At 39.4% G+C, this 19,634-nt stretch overlaps 1 protein-coding gene across 1 annotated transcript; it reads left to right on the top strand.

The window, feature by feature from the left end:
- Positions 1-710: 710 nt before the first annotated feature.
- Positions 711-17,694, top strand: pan3 (PAN3 poly(A) specific ribonuclease subunit). The gene is made up of 18 exons (XM_005797851.2): positions 711-1,370; positions 2,228-2,349; positions 4,800-4,872; positions 5,604-5,674; positions 5,784-5,925; positions 6,076-6,293; positions 6,641-6,745; positions 6,853-6,910; positions 7,914-8,075; positions 8,344-8,460; positions 8,703-8,804; positions 11,151-11,316; positions 11,559-11,646; positions 11,765-11,904; positions 13,121-13,250; positions 15,855-15,919; positions 16,007-16,145; positions 17,369-17,694. The coding sequence occupies exons 1-18, from the start codon at positions 1,031-1,033 to the stop codon at positions 17,507-17,509; spliced, it is 2,379 nt and encodes a 792-aa protein (XP_005797908.1). The 5' UTR covers positions 711-1,030; the 3' UTR covers positions 17,510-17,694.
- Positions 17,695-19,634: the final 1,940 nt, after the last annotated feature.

Below are 19,634 nucleotides of genomic sequence, written 5' to 3'. Positions count from 1 at the left end.
GGGTAAATATACAAAGAAGAACTCGATTTTAAGAAGAGAAGGTGAAAAAAGTAGAATGAAGAATCAATATTAGCACTTTTCAGTTTATCTTAGGGTAAATATGCTTGTTTCTGCAATGAAGAGCAACATGCACCACTAGAGCTGGGCCAAAATGTTACAGGCCCCAGAGCACAATTATGATGTGTTCTTGGGAACTATAAATGGTACACATTTTGGATTTGTCCTACTTTCGAGTAGGAAAAATCAACTGGCTCTGGAGCTCAAGCCTGACTAAAAGAAAATGGACTAAGTTGTGAAATAAAAGCAACTGTACATCAGAACAGATTGAAGACGTTTTTGGAATAATTTTTGTTTCCCTCATGATGCTTTTAGGAAACCCAAGCATTTACTGACTGGTAACGCTGCCAAGCTTAAGCTTAGTTTTAGTATGCCTAGGGCTGGCTCTGACCATAATATAAATGATCCTGTTACTTTTAATATATATATATATTTTCCCTGAAACATGTCTGCATCACATTTTATTGAAGTGTTTTAAACGCATCGCTTTCCTTTTTCCCCCTTTTCTTTTCTCTTCTCTTCATTCCTGTTCTTTTCTTTTTCATTTTTCGACAAAACCGAATAAAACAAAGCAGTAAATCACATTAGTTGTTATGAATGTGGCTGCTGCAAGTTGTGCTAGCAGCAGGTGAGCGCTGGTGTACCCAGGATGCAGAGCCATGCTCGCTGCTCAGTAGCTCAGCAGCCAGAGTGCGAGCAGAAAACAACAACAGGCTACTCTGCAAGGAAGGCAGCTGCATGGATAGCGACAACAACGACGAGCAGGACCTCATGTACGCCGTCATATTTACTTAAAACAAAATGCATTTTATATTCATAATGCAAGGAACTCGGTGTTCATGTGAGCTGTGCTGATTTCGATCCGTTACTTTGAGGGGAAAGTGTTTGTAAAGTAGCTGGCTAGCAGGCTAGCTCCCCGCGTCTTCTCTATGGTTGAGTATCTTCCGGCAGCAGCGGCGGCAGCAGCGGTGCCATGAACAGCGGACTTCCACCTTCCGCTGCTCCGCTCGGGGGTGCCGGGATACCCAGTGTCAAGGTGAAGTTTTGCCGATACTACGCAAAAGACAAAACCTGCTTTTACGGAGATGAGTGCCAGTTCCTGCACGAGGATCCCTCCATGGGAAGCATGTCGCTGCACGGAGGTGGCGGCAGCCCCGTCCCGCTGCCCATGGCCGGAGGTGGCGGGACGCCAGCGGGGTATTCCCTCGGTGGTACGGCGACGGTCTGCCCAGGCGGTGGAGGGACCGGAGTGTCCAAGAAAAGCGAAGCACTAGGGCCTGCAGGCACGGCTTTGGAGGGGCAGCTGCTAACCAGTGAGTAAACTAAGCAAAGCAACACACGGGTGGTCTGATTGAGTCAGACTTTTCCAAAGGGCCTTCCGGGTCTGTGTTCAAATTTAGTCCGAGGATTCAGTTGGGCCTTTTTACTTCACAACAGCGTGCTTGACATTTAATTTGCACATAGAAACCCTTTACTATGTACATAGCTGCTTCTGTATTATTTGGCAGTGTTGTGAAAAGTTCTGACTTCATGCTGTGATCGCTGGCTCCGTTATTACAGGCTTTAGAAAAGGTATACTTCTGGAGCTCAGAGTGAGGCCTGTTGTTTTTGTATGACAGCTGGGTGGGCTAGTTAGCATTAGCTAAGCTAGCTGCCTTGATTGTTTTTCAAACTTTTTTCACTTCTGGCTTCGGTTCCAATGTGTAAATAAATGTTAGTACTTGCGATGTTAGTTATTATTCAGTTTTTTAAAAGTTAGGCGCATTTATAGATTATAAAACTGCCTTACGTTTGCCATCATTAGCATGGCAGTGCTAGCTGTCATTGTTTTTGCTCTCTGGTGGCCCCTTTTCTCGGGGTAAACATTGTAATTAACGCCTATTTAAACGTTTCGGTGTGCAGTAGTTACTGTGTAGGTAGGCTTACACTTAAGGACGCGGAAATCAGAACCCCCAGTAATAAAAACGTTTTAGACATCTACTGCATATCGCCTTGTGGCTGTCTCCGAAAGAGTCTGCAGTGTTTACATGCTTTATAATTAGCCCTGTAATTGGGTAATTACACATTCTCATAGTAATCACTGCCGGGACCTCTGCGCAGAAGTAACCACATGTTACATTAATCTGGTTTCAGTCAGTATTGACTCTATTTTATGTTTTGTCATCCACAGTCCCAGGGATGGAGGGTCCTGCCCTTAGCGACGCCAATCTCACCAACTCTTATTTCAGCAGCAGCTTCATTGGTGTCAATGGGTTTGGAAGCCCTGCAGAGTCGAAATATACAATGATGCAGGTACAAGATATATGTCAGTATATCAATAAAACAACATATTGACACACCCATCTTTAAAAAAAAAATCAACTGAAGGTTGTTTAAGACACTAAAGGCTCTTGATGTTTTTTGTTGGGGTTATTTAGTTTATGGAGCTGCTACTAGAGGCGACTAAACCACATTTATAGACACCTCCGGTGTCAGCTGAGGATACCAAGCAGAGTTAAACTACTTGTGACTCTACTACAACACTTATTATCATATCCAGTAAGTTAGTGTTTTAATAAATTCTGAGATCAGAAATTTTCCCAATTATCTTGGATTACTTGGATTAAGAAATACCCACTAAGAAAATAATGAAAAAGGCAACAATACAAATATAAACTCTTTTTACCGTTTTGAGATTTTCTTTAATAGAATTTATTTAAATTTAGAAACCGAGAATCCTGTACCTTTCAAAAGTGTTAATATCTGTGGACTTTTCTCAAACTTTTGCAGAAATCACCCACATGCTTCAGGATACCTTGCTGTAATTCCTGGTCTCTTAAATGAACGCACAGTAATGCAGAATTGTGAAGCAAAGGGAAAACTCATATAAGATTTTGTTTAAAAATGTACAGATTCAAAAGAAAACAACACAACAATTTTCTGTGTAGAAACTTGCATTGCAGAGGACTTCTGAAAAATCTCAGCAAACTTTCCATCCAGAAGGGATACATTTCCTCTGGTGCCTCATTGTGTTTTCACATGTTTCCAGTTCCATTTTGAAATTGCCCTCTGTTTCCCATTTGTCCTTTGTAGGCAGTGCATTTTCCGCTTCAGATCTTTTAAGCTCTCTGTATTTCAGAAATGTATCTAATTCATGAAGTTGATTTATAAGGCAAACCTCCAGAACACCTGACACATCTCCCTCTTTATCGTTCTGCATGTCTACTTTCCAAGAACCTATAGAACTTCTTAATTTCTTCTTGGTATCGTTTCAGACAAATACAAGACTTATGGTTTGACTACCTCTAACATTTGGACTCTTTAATTGGCGCATTATATTCTGTGCTGTCAAATCTGACTTTATTTTATCAGGATTGGGGTCGTTGTTTAGGTTTTCAATATTGGGAACTTATTATCTTGATTGAGATTAGAATGGTAAGGTCAATATCACGTTACCGTGTATGTTTTTGCAAAAATAAAAATTAATTAGAATTTTCCTTCTGCGTCACAATTTGTGATGATCCATCACAAAAAATCCCAACCAAATATGAAGGCTGAGATCATGAAATGAGTAAGTGTAAAAGTCTTTAATGGGTATTATGTTTTTGAAAGGCAAAACATAACAGATGATGTCATGATTATTGAACTAAGGTTAAAAAAAAGCTTACTAAAAGCAGACGCGCCCTTATGATTCCTACGGCAATTATGTCGCAGTTAGTTGCTTTTAGGTGTGTCTTAACTAAAGGACTAATGAGATCAGGGAGGTTCCTTAAGCAAACAATTGATGCACTCTCTAAATCTAGAAAGACATACATTTTTACCCAGGTCAGTTGAAGTTAATAATTTTGCTTTCGGGAAAACTGCAAAAATCTTTCTAGGCATGGTTGAAGTCGGATACTAGTAAGAGAGGTTGCCATAAAGTAACCTTGCATCTTGCATTCTACTCAGCAGGTATGTTGAATCTAAAAAAAGAAACAATCAAGAAAGTAATATTAGAAAAAAAAATGAAAAAGTGTTCTTTGTTTTTAAAATGGTTGCCAAGAAAAAATGTCACTTCCCTCTTTAAAAAATAAAAAAAGTCTCACCAGACCACAAGACTTTCTCAATGATAATCCCTTGGTGATATTTAATATCAAAACAGTGAAGTAATTGGGTCAAAATTCCTCTGCAACAATTTCACAGAAATGTTTTCTAAACTTTGAATGTTCTTGTCAGCTCCTGATTTTAGAATAGAAATGGAAGTGAAACGTAAAGGCAGCAGGTTAAAAAAACGTGTGGCTGAATAGAACAACCTAAAAAATGTACAAAAAATATATTTGTGCACAAATACAAAAACATCTTTCGCTTTAGTTAAACTTTTATACAAATTCAATTCAATAGCCGTTATGTCATTAACAGAAAGAGGTTTTATGTTTCGTTTACTTAATTTTAAGGCTTTGCTAGAAACACCTAATGTTTTTGTTTAACCTTAGAAAAGTATGAAAGTATATGTGCATATTTTTTTACATGACAGTGTAATAAAATATCTTAACTACAGATTGTTGCTATAATAAACACCTATCAAGCAGGTTTACCTCTATTCTAAAAACGTTTGTTACATTTGTACGTTACAACAGAAATATTGCTTTACACAGAGTTACAAATAAATGGTTTGCATGTATTATACATTAATTGAAACCGGTTAGTATTTAGGATTCACGATGCACATAAATGTGGGTTATACAAATATTTTTTGTTGTTTTGACAATTGTTTTTGTTTTTAGCGAATGACTACCAGCAGCAGCTCTCCCAGTCTTCTCAATGATAGTGCCAAGAATTTCAGCCACAGCACTCATGGTAAGACTCCCTCACAAAGTTCCTGCAAAGTATGGAAATATGTGGAATTTACTTTTGTCATTTTTAGGTATGGAGAAACATTCATGACTTTATAAATTTATACTTTTCGATCAATTGTGTGTAAGAGTTTTAAAAAGATGACAAAACATGAAAATGACTAAACCAGTTTGAGATTTTGGTATTGTAATTGATGCCTGCATCAAAATGAGCTCTAGAGCACATTGTCTTTGGGGCAAACTTTAGGTTTTTATATCTGAATATAAAGGAAATATTTGGTTATCCTGTCAAGATAGCTTAACAAAAAGTATTTTCCAGATATTGACATAATGAAACGTGTCACAACAAAACAAGTGAAAAGTACTTGGTGTTTTGAGTTAATGCAATCATTGAAGATTTATCTGAACAAACCAGCAAGTGCTCTCATTATGCTTTCAAAATGCGATGAAAATAAATTTCTCTGAATAACTGATAATAGTCACAATGATGTAATCTTTTGCTTCATCTTCTATATCCAGCTTGCCGTTTAACAGTTTAGCGTTGTCTTTTTTTTTTTGTTGAGTTCCTGTCTGCAAATTGCCAGTAATGAGCCTTTATGGGTATCTTGGATGTCTGTGCCTTTGGCCATGAAAGCTGGTCTAAAACATATAGGCTCCCTGAACAGACTAGATAACATTTGTCTTGAGAGGATTGAAAGCGCCTCTGCTCAGCTTGTAATTCTTGATCCCTGACAGATCCAGTAAACTCCTCGACTTCGTCACTGTTCAGTGATTTTGGTGCTCTTAGCATTTCCCAGAGGAGAAAGGTGAGAAAACGAAGCTGTGCTTTTATATGAAGCGGTTCTTGGAGCCAGAGCCTCACATCGTCTCTATTTTTGTTCATGTAATTTTTCTATATTTGACTCATGCCAATAGGCTCCTAACCCCACTGCGAGTGAGTTCATCCCTAAGGGCGCTCCGCGAATGGCTGCCATGACGCAGTCTGCAGTTCAGCCCTTCCCTTCTCCGCTCTTTGCTCATCCTGGTCTTGGTGGCTCCACAGCTGCTTTGGCACCAGGTACTGGCGAGGGTCTATTTCTCTTAAATACCATGTAGGATGTGCTTATGTGTAATTTTATTATTTGACCTGCATGTAAACGTCCTTAAACTGTGACTATTCTACCTGTTTTGGCCAGTATTTCATAAGCATTGTATATTTTTTTTTTAGGCATGTCTTTGTCTGCTGGGTCATCTCCTCTGCACTCCCCAAAGATCACACCTCACACCTCACCTGCCCCTCGTCGACGGAGTCACACCCCGAACCCCGCCAACTACATGGTGCCCACCACTGCGGCCGACCAGGGGGCCCACATCATTCAGAAAGAGACCGTAGGGGGGACAACGTACTTCTACACAGATAACACCCCAGTACCAATGGCAGGGATGGTACGAAAAGCACAACGCACGCTGAAATACAACTGAAGTTTTAAGCAATCTCAAAAACGCAACATCACACATTAAAAGTCTCAAGCTCTGTTTTTCTGACACTTTGTTTCATTTTGCTATGCAGATTATGGTAAACTTGCGTCTGTAGTTATGGTCTACTAGGTTTTAAAGCGTTTGTTCTTTAATAATCTTACAGTTTGACACTTAATGCAGACAAAGTTTTGTTTCCTCCTTCTTTCACATCTCCTTAGAGGTCCATATTGGAAAAAACCCCAACAAAGTTTGTATCATCTGCATGGTTTTCATTTCTTAATAAATGGGAAGCTGGTCTGTTTGGTTTCTTGCAGGTGTTTCCTACCTTCCATATCTACCCCCCCACTGCCCCCCATGTGGCTTACATGCAGCCGAAAGCCAATGCCCCGTCCTTCTTCATGGCTGATGAGCTCCGACAGGTATCGATTGCTAAGTTGTCCTCCTCGCAGTTTCACCAAGCAGCATCTGTCTTCTGTTTTGTGTTGGAGATCTTTGGTGAAAATCCCCGTTTTGTTTCAACAATCAGGAGCTGATTCACAGGCACCTGATAACCATGGCCCAAATCGACCACTCAGAGAACCCAGGTAGACTGTCTCTTTCCTGGTGGTTGATAAAACATGATGAATCACAGTTTTGTTCCCCTATTCTAAAATATGCAATCAACGATTCAAAGGATTCAAATATGACTGTTCTTCAATATTTTATTTCTAATTGCTGCACCTTAAAAAGTATTTAACTTTTTCACGTTTGTCTTGCTTTGACCACAAATCTTGATGTATTTTTCTTTTTGTACTTTATGAGCTAGAGCCACACCAAGAAGTGTATATCCAAACTGAAAGGAAAAGGCACATTTACAGATCTCTGACATGGTTCCTGGTAAAAATCTGAGGATTTGGGCTTAGGGTGCATTCATACCAACCTGATTTAGTCCACTTTAATCAAACAGTTTGATGTCTGATGTGGACCAAGTGGCAAACTCTGGTCTACCTAAAAACCTAGGTCTTGGTTCAGTTGAAGTGAACCATGTTGTGGTTCCAATTCATTTGTAAATGCCAAGTGGGCCGGAGATCGCTCCAAAAGCAGGAAACGGACTATGTTTGTGAGCAAACAACATCATGAGGACCAAGGAACACAGCATGGAGATGAAGGACATAATTCAGGGGACGTTTATAGCATGGTCATGGTATAAAAAAATAAACTAAGCTTCAAACTTCTCAAAGAACTCTTTTAAGTCATTTTTAAAAAATATGAAATGAATCTTGAAAACATAATACATGGCCATCCACCTTAACGAAAAGGTTGATTGGTGTGATAGAAAGATAGAAGGACGACGTCCCTAAACATACAACCTGAGCTACGATCGAAGGGTCTGGAACCGGAAAAATCAAAACCATCTAACATTATTCTTTAACCTTCTTAATAAGTCACTTTGTACTGATTTAATCACTTACAATCTGGATGAAATACATTGAAGTCTGATTTTAATGTGACAAAACTTGACGTTCAAGGGAATGTTTTTTAGCATTGCTGTGTGTCAGTACGTGTGTAATCAGTGTCCTGATTTCTTTTGGTAACTGCTTTCTTTAGAAGTACCGTCTGAAGTGGACAGCTACCACAGCCTGTTTCCCCTCGAGCCTCTCCCCCCGCCGAACCGCATGCAGAAAACCAGCAACTTCAGCTACATCACCTCCTGCTACAAGGCGGTCAACAGCAAGGATGACCTGCCATACTGCCTGAGGAGGATACAAGGTAATAAATGTGTAAACTTTACACAGAACGTGAAACACTGACAGAATATTTACAAAGATCTTTTTTTGTTTTTTTAAATATGAGTAACTCATGATAATCTTTTCATAAAGTGCCCCCCATATATCAAGCATGAAGCTATAAGCCATAAACTGCTGGAGTTTCTTCTCTTTCTTTACAATAACAAACTCTCTTCATGTAGGTGTGCTGTCACACATTTGTTAACACATGTTAAATGTCTTGTTTTTTTTCTTGTTTTTCAACCGACCAGGTTTCCGCCTTGTTAATACAAAGTGTATGATGCTGGTCGACATGTGGAAGAAGATTCAGCACTCGAACACGGTGACACTTAGAGAGGTCTTCACCACAAAGGCCTTTGGAGACCACTGTGAGTGTGTGCTATTATTATTTTACAGTACACATCTTGTCTCTGTATGTTTACCTTTTTTATAATAGTTTTTGTGAACGTGTTTCAGGCTGATGTTGATTGTGGTCATAAATGTGGAGCTCTGTTGTAAAATTCAGCGGTTATGTGTTTTCAGGTCAGCTGAAGTACTTTATTTATCTAGTTCTCTTGTTATTATTGGCTTCTTACTTTTGTGCTCCCCACTTTTCTTTTTGTCTCCCCAGCATTGGTCTTCTCATACGACTTCCATGCAGGTGCAGAAACGATGTTCAGCAGGCATTTTAATGACCCAGCGGCAGACTCATACTTCACAAAGAGGAAGTGGGGTGAGTTTATGTTTTTTCATATATTTTTTCTCTTTGCTCTGAAATAGAATCTGCTACACCTCAGGTGCCACTCATCATCGCTCAGTTTCACACATTCAGCTTTTGTTGACTTGTTTGATAATGAGGTAATTGTCATGGATCTATTTAGATGCGTTTTTTGTTGGAGGTGTTGCATCTAGGCGCGCTCCTATCACACATGTATGTAATGTTTTATAAATTATGTACTGAATCACAGGAAATGTGGTCTAATTTGAGTCTTAAAGGGACAGTTTAGATGTGACGTTTTTATCTCTGGTGGACAGATTGTGAAAAAGTATATAAATTCTCAGCAGGGGAAGGTAAACAGCTTGTCCAGTGTTTGAATAATAAGTTAAGATTTTTGCTTCCAAAAAAACCCAAAACAAACATAGTTAACATTGAAGGTGTTTACTCAGCTAAAGAATGGCCGTGCAACTCTGCACGATTGATTGAGGCCCCTGATTGCATTATCCACTTCCACTATTTTCTTTGAAACGATTTGAGCAAGGCAGCTTGATGCAGCTGACAGTAAAAATGCAAGACAGCAATGCTGTCAATTCAGTAACAACAGCCACTGTTGTTACTGAATGAAGGACAGGTTGGCTATTCTCAGACCTGGTGAGGTGTTTGAAATTAAAGTCAGAAGACGCTCCAGAAAGTAGCGACTCTATGACGGCGTGTTGGCTTTTACGTTCATGTTCTTGAGATGTCAGAAGATTACAGAAAGCCTACAGTATTGCATCAAAGTAACATTGTTGCATGCTTTTAAAGATCTAATTATGTTTGTCTTGACTCGGAAGTGGTGGCTGGTAAGGTAAACATCTACTTACTGTAAAGGCAATAAATAGAAACTGTGATCTTATGCTAATTTAGGATGCTTTGTAATATTAGTTAAAGCCTGTTTGCCCTGCACAACTTGGCAACACTGATTTCTGTTGCACCCAGTGTGACATCTCTTCTGGTCCTAATATTTAAATTATTAGAGATGCAACATATCTCAAATTGTACACGGCATTGCTATATTAATGTGTGCAAAGCACAATGGCAAGGAACTGATTAAATGGATTAATTTCTAGTAATAATTTGATTATTTTCTAGTGCCATAGAAGCACATTGTAATAATAATTTTGGTCTCTTGGAACATTTCCACTTCTCTCGATGTCCACAGTTTATTAGTAATCTGTCATGACAGAAAAATTAACAAAGGTTTCATTATAGTTCTAATAAATTAGTGTAATAATCTAACACAGAAAAGAAAATCTGAGCTTTGTATCTCATACATTTGGTTGCATATCACTTTTATTTATTGACCATGTGAGATGGCACATTTCTGTGTTTGAGGTGTACCAGAAAAAAACCCCCAAACAAAATAAAAACTTAGTGAATATGTAATTGAAGATAATAACGTCAACTTAATTTTGCGTAGTAGTTTCATTCTGAGAAAATCATTAAAAATGTTGCGGTATAAACAGCTGCTAGCCATTCACCACTCTGAGGCATTTCTTCACATTTCTAGTGACTCATTGTAGCTAACGCTTCTCTCTACCACAGGTAAGGGAGCTGTTACTGATAATATTGCCACTGAACTTTGTCATAAAACCCAAACGATCTCTTTGAGGGAGCTGTTTGTAGTTCCAGTTTGACAGTTGGCTGCCAAGTTTCTTTTAAAGACGACTTGTGGATCTGGAGGAAACTGTGGCTGAAAGTGATCCCAGGCAGGCACTGTTGATCAGACTGCCTACAGGAATGACTGATGGGAGGAAGCAAAACTACGCTCACATAGATCTAGTCCGCGGCAAAAACTGATAAGAAACCTCTATGCGCAGTCTGACAGAAGGAGAAAATGTTAAAAATAACTCCCAGCATGAAGTGTAAAACTGCCCAACTCCTTTTCAGCCTTATGCATCACACTGTGATATTTCTTACAGTTCACACCCTTTCACTTCCTCAGCTGCTGCCATTGCACACAGCTGCTGGCTATATTTGAAAGAAAACCTTTCCATTGATAGGAAATAAAATAAATCATAATTTTCTGTTAAATATGTCTGCCTTTGTTCACAGTTGGCTAAACTGGTAGCTGTTTGCAAGTAATAGCTTCGATAAAATGTTTACCCCTAAGATGAACCATTATTTTAACTTCAATTGATCAAAAATGTTTTTCTGTGTTTTTCTAACACCACTGATATTGTATCTGCCAGACAGATCTGTTGAGGATTACAGCGGAAACTGACAGTTTGAGGTTTAGTTCATCAGAAATGTCTACCTCAAAGACATCTGTGTGATAAAGCTGTTTTTTTTGTTTTGTTTTTTTTTTTAAAACTTGCGCAGGGCAACACGAACCTCCGCCGCCACGGCAGCATGCAGGCCTTCTGCCGGAGTCGCTTATCTGGGCCTACATCGTCCAGCTAAGCTCGGCCTTGCGGACCATCCACACGGCTGGTCTTGCCTGTCGGGTCATGGACCCCAGCAAGATACTCATCACTGGTAAAACCAGGTATAGGATAGTTTCAGTCTACATCAAACGTCCGCTTGTGTTATTATTAAAGCCCGGTTCTGCTCATCTTAAATGGCTTTTAACCCAGCCGCACCAGTTATGTTATTTGAAGTCAGGCTTCCCGTAAAGTCATATGCTATACAGAGATGCTTACTTTTGACTTCCTTTTTTAAATCAACAAGTCATGTCAATTACTCGACACAAGACACGCAGGCAAACTAACGAAGGTCTCTTATCTGAAGGTTACGGGTGAACTGTGTTGGGGTGTTTGATGTCTTAACGTTTGACAACAGTCAGACCAATCATCTTGCCCTGATGCCGCAGTACCAGGTACTTATGCAATAACCGGGCTTTCCCCGCGATATACCCAACATCCGGGTTTTGTGTTGCAGAATTGAAGTGTCACGCTGTGCCAACATTAATGTATTTGTGTGTCTTTGCCATGCAGCAAGCAGACCTAGTTTCTCTGGGCAAGGTGGTGCTGGCTTTGGCCTGTAATTCGCTGGCTGGAATCCAGAGGGAGAACCTGCAGAAGGCCATGGAGCTGGTTTCTATAAACTACTCTTCAGACCTCAAGAACCTTATTCTGTAAGAGGGTGTACATGAATACTGTAGGTCACAAGAAAACACTTTTAGAGATGCTTCCAAGCAATTACCACTGCAGGAAAAAAACAAGCATAGAAATCAGTTGGAATAAAAAGAAAAATATTTCTAAGAAGCAATGTTTTTGTACAGTTTTCATGTTTAGGTTCCCATAAGAACCTATGACTGAGAGTCTCGCATCAGGAAACAGAAACTTTGCCATACTTTCATAAATGAACAACAGTCTTCTATTGACCATTGAATCTAAAGCAAAGTAAAAGTCTTTAATCATATATAGTCTTCTATATAGTCTTCTTTTTTTAGCTTCTATCCTAGAAGCCAAAAAAAAATCGTAGTTTGGCTGGGGAATCACTTTCTAACAAGAAACTACCCTAAACGCAGCTCTGGAGCTAATACGGAAAACTTTAGATCAAAGGATAAGAACGGCTCAGTCAAAGTCCTGACTTCACTACAACTGAGAATCTGTTGTAAAACAGAAATTGATGTAACAAATGCTTTTCATACTATTCTCGTCAGATTGGGCCATTTTGGAAAGATGAATTACCCACAGTTTCAGTCTGCAAACGTCTGGTGAAGACATAACCCAAAACTTTTTGAGCTGCTGCTCAAATGCCCACCACCGTTTTCAGATTTTTACTTAAGAAAATAACCTTTACAAATCACCTAGGTTTGAAAAAGAAATGTCTGGTCTTCTCAAACAGTAACTTTAATGATAAAACAAAGCAGGTAAATCATGGCTCACTTAAAAGTTTTAGAACTTTTAGTCTGCAATGAGTGAATTTGAATAAAATTATAATATGAAGCAGTTATTGTAGAAATGTATAGGCGTAACGCTGTGGGAGTTGTGGAAACCCAAGTGTCACGTTCTGTTCTTCTGCATTTTGAAGAGGAGAACAATATGTTCACATAAATTTTTCCTAATTACAGAGTGCATTAAGGTCAACATTTATTTCCTCTGTCCTGCTGGAATATTAAAACAAATAATAAAAACCCTGTTTGTATTGAACCATTACAGTGAAATACCTCCTAATTTTCATTTTGCCATGTTTTGTTTGAGGTACCAGATGTCTTTAACAGAGTAACGACTCATCACACAAATGTGTAAAAATAATGTTTGATATATGTAAATTTAAATATTCAGAGAACAGAGCGCATCTAATTTTCGGGGTAACGGCATTGACCTGCTTTCCTATAATCACAGGTATCTTCTGACTGATCAGTCTCGGCTGCGCAGCGTCAATGACATCATGCCAATGATTGGAGCACGATTCTACACACAACTCGATGCATCGCAGATGAGAAATGATGTCATCGAAGAGGACCTTGCCAAGGTAACATGAAACTTGATGAATAGATGATATTTGCTATGCAAGGAAAGAGCTTAATAAGCAAAGAGGGAAGTTGTGCGAATACAAGATGTTGTATAGTTTATTAAAATGTTTTGACGTCTTTGCTAAAAGTTAGTTTCCTCTTGGTGTGAATGTGTGAAATAACTGCCCTCAAACTTTTGCATGTTTCTCCCCCTTCATGCCTCAAGTTCCTCTTCCCTTCCTGGACTCTGGTTTAATACATCAACCCAGCTTCTTTGTGTTCTCTAAACTACAATTGTGCATTTTGGTTTATGGCTTTGCTTTAACCATGTTAAAGGTTTATTGAGCAGATATGTGGAGTTTTGCACATTTAAGCACCCCTCTTTGTGTATGTAATTTGTTGCGGCTACTACTGCTGAAACCTGCTTGTAATCTGCAGGTTTCTATAACGGCGGGGAGGGCTTCCTGTTTATCGGCTCAACTTTGTTAGCTCAATGTCGTCTCCTATAAAACTAGGTGTACTGTTTATTTGCCTTGGGAGGGCTTTTGTTAAAAGTCTTTGGTGTTGAAAACATCAGAAGTGTATTGTTTTGATGAATGCAACTCTTGCATAGAGAAGGAGATAAGTCATTTTCTAATTTATTAGCAATTTTGCATTTACATCACAGCAAGATTTTAATTTGCTGTGGTGCTTTAAAGTTCAGTAAACCTCACAGTCTTGATTAATTGATTCAGTCCAATGGAAAAAGAGCAAAAACATTGTTTGAAGGAAAACCATCCATGTTTTTAAATATGGAAATGGAAATTTTAGCAAATTAGCATTAAAGTTAAGGTTTTGCTCATGCAGCTCCCACAGTTTTATTGCTCAGTTCAGCTGAGGTGAATATTTCGGTGGTTTCTGCCAGAAGGACACTTACGGCCTGTTCACACCAAACGCGTTTTGAGCGTCAGGCGTGTCTGGTTTACATTTAATATCTATGTGGAGCGCGTTGAACGCTCCAAACGATTCAAATCACGCCATAGACGTAAGCCGTAGCTCCTTTGAAAAACCTCTTCATGTGCCACATATATGTCTTGTGTCTTGGATAAAAACCTTTTGTGTTTGATAAAATAAGTTTTTAGTCATGGCAGCAAATATTTTTAGCACATTTAGCTTTCTTTCCACTGAGTTTTCAGAGGTGATAAATTTTGTTTAAAACTGCTCTAACATAATTAAGAAAGACTCAGAACATTCAGGAGCTATAACATAAAAAATGAACATGTGGTTTTCTTATATATCCATGGAAGTTGTAGATTGCTTGCATGCATCAATACCAACAACTCGCTGGGGCTCACATGCCTCTCTTTACTTCTGTTCCTTTACAAATTGTGTTTTGTGGGGCATTGCAACACTGCTGTTGTGTTACTCTTGAAGCTGTGGTTGGGATTGTATCAGTTTTTAAGGTTGGTTGTTTTTGAGAAGCTTTTAAAAACCGAGTAACACGAAAGTTTGCATAATTCTCAGAACTTATTGGCTAATTGGGACCATTGATCTAATATCTGTATTTTCCTGTATTCTTTTTAGTTTCACATCTGTTAATTGCAATACACTGGCTATTCAAATTATGTCATGAAGTTTTCAGGCAACTTATTCTTGAAAATAATAATAACTTATTGCACATGTGTTTCGCAAAACTACTCATAACCACTAAATATTTTAGCTCTTTATGACTTTATAACAAAAACCCCCAACTATTTTCTTGATGTGGTACCACAACACAAAGTAGAGTGTAATTGTAAAGTGAAAAAGTACAAAACTCTTGTACTCCACAAGGTGGATTTTTAGATTAAATAAGTAACCAAAGGAAACGTAACCTTTTGAACTAGATATAAACATATCAGTGCTTCTCACCCTACACCACACTATCATCGTGGTGAAACCTGGTGGTGTCAGCATCTTATTTGCATCTTTAACAAACAGCAGTCTTAACCTTCAATTTTAAAACAGCTTATGAAGGCCCGGATCTGCACCGATGGAAACTCAAGCTGAGCATTAAGGGAAAAACACAGTTTTCATTCTGCATAATTAACCTGCATCAAAACTACTCTGTCATTCTGTTTGTTTTCTGGGTTTTGAAATGAGGCTACATGGATTATTAAGTATGTTGCGGTGACTTCTGCTCCGTTTTTAGTAAAAAGGAAGTATCTTGTGGGAGCTGCTAGAAACAGGCACTTTACACCTTGTTTGGACAGAAAGTCAAACTATAAGACTTTCAGTTTCTGGGAACATTTCAGTTTTTTTAGGACCTTCACGTGCTTTCTTTATGAAGACCACAAATATTTATTCATACGTTGTTCTCTCTTAGTGTGGTTATTCCTCACTTGGTGCTCCAGCATTGCTCACTGTGCAACCACAAGCAAAAGTATAATTTACTTGTAAATGTGGAGTAGTTCTTGTTTTTAGTGGCATACATTTAAATTTATTAAATCAGAAGACAATCTAATTAGTTCACTGGATTTCTCCATTTTTATTAACAACCGTTTTGTTTAATAATTTTCAAAAATGTTGTTTATGTTAAAACTTGACATTCAATAATTGTCAGTAACGCTGTCGACTAATGGAGAACGTCTGGTTTTGGTTTTCAGGAGGTGCAGAATGGTCGCCTTTTCCGCCTGCTTGCCAAACTGGGAACCATCAACGAGCGGCCAGAGTAAGGATCATATCCTCTTTCTGGATGAGGTTGAACCTCTTGGTGTCTATTTTCTTTCTGCTCCGTAATCTTGTGCTGTGTAATCAGGTTTCAGAAAGACCCGGCGTGGTCGGAGACCGGCGACCGCTACCTGCTGAAGCTTTTCCGGGATCATCTGTTCCACCAGGTGACGGAGGCGGGGACGCCGTGGATTGACCTCAGCCACATTGTCTCCTGCCTCAACAAAGTCAGTGAAAACTTCTCTTTTGTAACTCAGCAGCTGAATATGTTGTCATTTGTGTTGTTAATTCAACGGTGGTTAAGTGTGTCTCTAAGTCACCAATCAATCTCATGATCTTGTTACGTGGAGATAATGAAAGTGTTACTAAAACAGTTTAAGATATTGAAATCTGAGGTCAAATTTGTTCTAGATCTCAATATTTCTATTTTACAAATCTAAATAAAATCAAGTCAGATTTCAGTTCAGTCACATAAATTCAGATTCCATTAATATTAAACTGGTAGAAAGTTTTTTTGTCCAGTCCTCTAATCTTGAAATAACGAGGGAATTATCGCTCCAAAATAAGCTTGAGGCATTTTCCTTATATGGCAAAACAAAATAAGATTTAAGGTCTTGTCTCTAAGATAAAAAAATAAAACAAAAAGGCCAAACCAGACTTGAGACTTCTTTTTTCTTAATGGTGAGAAAGACAGACTTGCTACCAATTAAACTACGCAGTCTTGACACAGTAATAGAACGAGTCGCTTCAGATCTTTTTTTTTAAGACGGTGCGATAACATGTCTGGATAGTGTGTAAAAATAAATGTGTATTCATGACATGTTGACATTTAGCTTTACAAAATTGGCTTTGTGCACAGCTTGAGGTTTCAGTGTACAGATGATACTGATGCTAAACCAAAACATGAATTCAAGAGAGGAAAAAAATATTCTGCTAATGTCGAAAAAATGCAATTTCACAATTGCCGTGTTTCCATTAAATAAGAAACGCAATTAAAGCCTACAAGCAGGAGCAGAAGACTGGAAAAAAATGACTTTTTTAGTCAAACACTATTTTTACTTGATTTTCTTTGACAAAAATCACAAAGCTCGCCGTTTTACTTCTTTGCTCCTACATAGCGAACAAGTGTGTGGATCTTACACACACTTCTAAATGGCTACTTCTAAATTCTGAAATATGAAATGGAAATCTTGTTGTTCCTCTTATTTAACCATATTAAATAACCATATTATGGTTAACCATATTTAACCACATCTCAGGCTGTTTACACCAATATTTAATGTACTTGACAAAATGACACTTGCAGGTCAATGTTTGTCTGAACGTAGAAGTACTCATGGGTTCTCGCCGAACGTTCTGCATGTGTCTGTTCAGTCCCTGAGCACAGATCACGTGTCGGCTCCTGTCATGCTTGGTGTTACTTTGTGTGTGTGTGTGTGTGTGTGTCCAGCTGGACGCAGGTGTTCCTGAGAAGATCAGCTTGGTGTCCCGGGATGAGAAAAGCGTCCTGGTGGTCACTTATTCGGACCTAAAGCGCTGCTTCGACAGCACCTTCCAGGAGCTGCAGGCCGCAGCCGCTGGCTCTCTGTAGCGCCCCCTATCGGGCCCAGACCTGTAGCGCACCATTGTACTACAGCGGAGAGGACCAGGGTCTCAGACATCAGCACAGCGAAGGCAGCGAGGCGGGGCTTCGTGAACCTCAGTCACATACACTGATTCCTGTCCACCAGGAACCATTTTTGTAAAGCATATATATATTTTTTTTGTGGCTGAAAATTGAAAAAAACAAAAAAAAAGGAAAATAAGACTAACATGGAAGCTGTGATGAATGACATTTTTAAAAAAAAAAATTTGGGGAACAAAACGAGAAACATTTTTTTCCTGCTTTTATTGTTTATTTCTACAGCTGGGGATGTTTTTTCTTTTTTTTGTTTGTTTTTCTTCTTGTAGAGGAGGATGCACTAAGATTTTAATTTTTGTTATTTTTTGAAATTGTGAGTGGCCTCCTGGGTGCACAGAGAGCTAAAGGTCACACACACGGACACGGAAACATCCCTCTCTGCCGGTTGGAGACCACACCCCTTCATTCTGACGCACTCAGAGACGGTACGCTTCACTCGAGGCTTCCGGTGCGACGGGCCAGCCCAGCTCAGCCTCGACTGCTGGTTCCCTTTTTGAAAGGACTAACCACTTGGGAAGCTGGGAAGGGTTGCGAAACTGGGGGTGAGGGGGGGAATGGATTTCAGATGTTTTTCTACAGCAGAACGTAAGGCTCATACTCTTGGGTGGGTGGGCAGACGTAGGTTTGCTCGGGACCAGCATCTGAGGAAGACGTGTCTTTTCCTGAGGCTCAAATGTTACATATGCAGCAGCCACCTTGTGGTTATCGGACTTTGCTGTGGTTGTTTCGGGTCAGCGAGCCACAGCTGCCTCTTCGTGGAATGTCCTTAATTTGTCCCCCTCCTTTGGTCTCCTCACCCCCCAGTGTCCCTGATTTCTGTCTTTATCTTCCTTATTTTTTGTGCTATAATCCCAAACTTCACTTCCCTCGGCTGGGGGGTGGGGTGTCTACGTTTTGGAAGAAAATTGATACCTTGCGACTTTTTAACCAGCTGCTTTTTCTCTCTGCTCAGCTGTTGTGCAAGATTGCACAGGAGGCCAATCAGGTTTTGCCTCACTGTTGCTCTTTAATACTCTGTGGACCAATTCCAGCTGGGGTTTTAGGTGAAAGGAGGGGAAGGAGGATGGGAGTGTTGGGGGACACACACCGTCTTTTAGTTTTATTTGACTTTTTTAGGATCATGAGATACGAACAGGCTGGAGATGCAGCTTTCGCACTCGGATTTTCTCTCAGGATGACAAGCGGCCGGAGCCCCCTCCCTCCCTCCCTCCCAGCCCCGATGATTGAATGTCTTTGGCTGTCATTGGGCGGGACGTCTTCAGATGGAGGTTTTAGGTTGTTAAAAGTTTTGTCGATTGTCGGGATCATGCTGTCAGGCGGTTCATGTTGCCCCGAAGCGCAGATCTGTTTTCATTTTACTTTAATTGGGAGGTGAAAAAATGCTGTTGAAGTCTCATTTAAGACCAATGATTAGATTTTTTTACACCGTTGTCTTATTACACGATAGTCAGCGAACACAAATTACGCTACCAAATCATCTATTGTTGTCATTTTCCCTGAATATTAAGGAAAATATGAAATGATCTGTTCTTGGGGGCAACAGATGCACAGGGAACTGTGTTGGATCATGAACTACTTCCTCTGTTAGTGAAATCAATGAACGGAAAAGAATAAAACAAATTTGGTGAATGTGGTGCTTTAGAAATCCCTCACACATGCTTACAAATACACCCGAATACCTTTGGACTCAGCCAACATGATGTCAGTGTTTAATCACTGTACTCCACATTATACCACACTCCATTTACCTTTAGGGTCAACCCCCCATTTCCCCCAGTTCCCCCCACAGCAACACACCTACAGTCACCATCTTAGTATGTTTTATGGCCCTCTTGTGTTCTTGTCTCAAATTTTTTGCAATATTTGTGTGTACAGCAGTATTTTAATAAAGAATACCAAAACTGATGCTGATCGGAGAGCTCTTCTGTTTTTTCTGCTGGTTCCTTTTAGACATTTTGTTGTTACAACCACCATGTTTAAACCTCAGGCCTTCACAGAACACCTGGATTAATACTCAGGTTAAAGTAGTCAAAGG

This window comes from Xiphophorus maculatus, chromosome 21, assembly GCF_002775205.1.
Source record: "Xiphophorus maculatus strain JP 163 A chromosome 21, X_maculatus-5.0-male, whole genome shotgun sequence".
Taxonomy (NCBI): domain Eukaryota; kingdom Metazoa; phylum Chordata; class Actinopteri; order Cyprinodontiformes; family Poeciliidae; genus Xiphophorus; species Xiphophorus maculatus.
Note: the sequence above shows the minus strand (reverse complement) of the source record. Positions and strands in the feature narration are given on the sequence as shown.